Source organism: Meles meles, chromosome 18 (assembly GCF_922984935.1).
Source record: "Meles meles chromosome 18, mMelMel3.1 paternal haplotype, whole genome shotgun sequence".
Lineage (NCBI taxonomy): Eukaryota > Metazoa > Chordata > Mammalia > Carnivora > Mustelidae > Meles > Meles meles.
The window spans coordinates 43337982-43339303 of record NC_060083.1 but is presented as its reverse complement, the minus strand read 5'-3'; the positions used below and the strand labels follow the sequence as shown (position 1 = coordinate 43339303).

Here is a 1322-nt window from a genome sequence, read left to right as displayed (position 1 = left end):
CCCATTCCCGCGGCAGACATAGACAGCTGTGCCCTTCCTCATTGCTCACGGTGACCCAGACTACAGGGCCTTTTCCTCTTGTCTCATGCCCCTTCCCACATGCCACCCGATGCACATGGAATTTCCTCCCCACTGACCATTGGAAGAAATGCACGACCAGAGATAGGTTGGCCCTGATCCCATCCTGCTAGGGGATACACGAGGGGAGAGGAAGAATGTAATTGCAAATGCCACCTATCAGGTAACAGCCCTCTGCAGAGGAAGAGGAGAAGACAGTGGTCCAGAAGATGCCAGAGGTGTGAGTCAGGAGGAAAAGCAGACCAGACGGAATTGACCCCATCTAGAAGAGAAAATTTGTGTCCCACGAGCTTAAACCATTACACAGACAAACACTACCGTGCATCTGATAATTACTTAAATAATGGGTAAACAACAACAAGGAAGACGTGTTGACAAATCACCCGGTTTGGGCAGTATATAGAGGCCATGGCACAAGGACAGACACTTCCACACTCAAGACCTTCGCTTTCCTGGAAACCCACCCAGAACCTCCAGCCTCTGACACCATGGCCAGCTCCTGTTGTGGCTCCGTCTGCTCTGACCAGGGCTGTGGCGAGGAGTCCTGCTGCCGCCCCAGCTGCTGCCAGACCACCTGCTGCCGCCCCAGCTGCTGTGTGTCCAGCTGCTGCCGCCCCTCCTGCTGCGGCTCCAGCTGCTGCAGGCCCAGCTGCTGCACCTCTAGCTGCTGCCGCCCCACCTGCTGCCAGACCACCTGCTGCAGGACCACCTGCTGCCGCCCCAGCTGCTGTGTGTCCAGCTGCTGCCACCCCTCCTGCTGTGGCTCCAGCTCCTGTGGCTCCAGCTGCTGCAGGCCCAGCTGCTGCATCTCTAGCTGCTGCCGCCCCACCTGCTGCCAGACCACCTGCTGCAGGACCACCTGCTGCCGCCCCAGCTGCTGTGTGTCCACCTGCTGCCGCCCCTCCTGCTGTGGCTCCAGCTCCTGTGGCTCCAGCTGCTGCAGGCCCAGCTGCTGCATCTCTAGCTGCTGCCGCCCCTCCTGCTGTGGTTCCAGCTGCTGTGGCTCCAGCTGCTGCCGCCCCGCCTGCTGCGGTTCCAGCTGCTGCCGCCCCACCTGCTGCCAGACCACCTGCTGCAGGACCACCTGCTGCCGCCCCAGCTGCTGTGTGTCCAGCTGCTGCCGCCCCGCCTGCTGCGGTTCCAGCTGCTGCCGCCCCACCTGCTGCCAGACCACCTGCTGCAGGACCACCTGCTGCCGCCCCAGCTGCTGTGTGTCCAGCTGCTGCCGCCCCAGCTGTTGCTAG

The 1322-nt window shown here is 61.7% G+C and overlaps 1 protein-coding gene across 3 annotated transcripts; it reads left to right on the top strand.

Moving 5' to 3' along the window:
• Nucleotides 1-566: 566 nt before the first annotated feature.
• On the top strand, nt 567-1322 carry LOC123929493 (keratin-associated protein 4-4-like). Of its 3 annotated transcripts, XM_045985243.1 has the most exons (3): nt 567-619; nt 728-811; nt 878-1322. In XM_045985243.1, the coding sequence occupies exons 1-3, from the start codon at nt 567-569 to the stop codon at nt 1320-1322; spliced, it is 582 nt and encodes a 193-aa protein (XP_045841199.1). The 3 variants fall into 3 exon arrangements, with proteins under 3 accessions (XP_045841199.1, XP_045841197.1, XP_045841196.1); XM_045985241.1 differs by having other exon boundaries at nt 728-1322; XM_045985240.1 differs by having other exon boundaries at nt 567-811; nt 893-1322.

Excerpts from the sequence above, each read along its gene's own strand:
- LOC123929493 (XM_045985240.1), top strand. The coding sequence starts at position 567 with ATGGCCAGCTCCTGTTGTGGCTCCGTCTGCTCTGACCAGGGCTGTGGC. Across the intron at positions 812-892 it reads TGCCGCCCCAGCTGCTGTGT|CTGCTGCCGCCCCACCTGCT; the intron begins GTCCAGCTGCTG and ends CTGCATCTCTAG.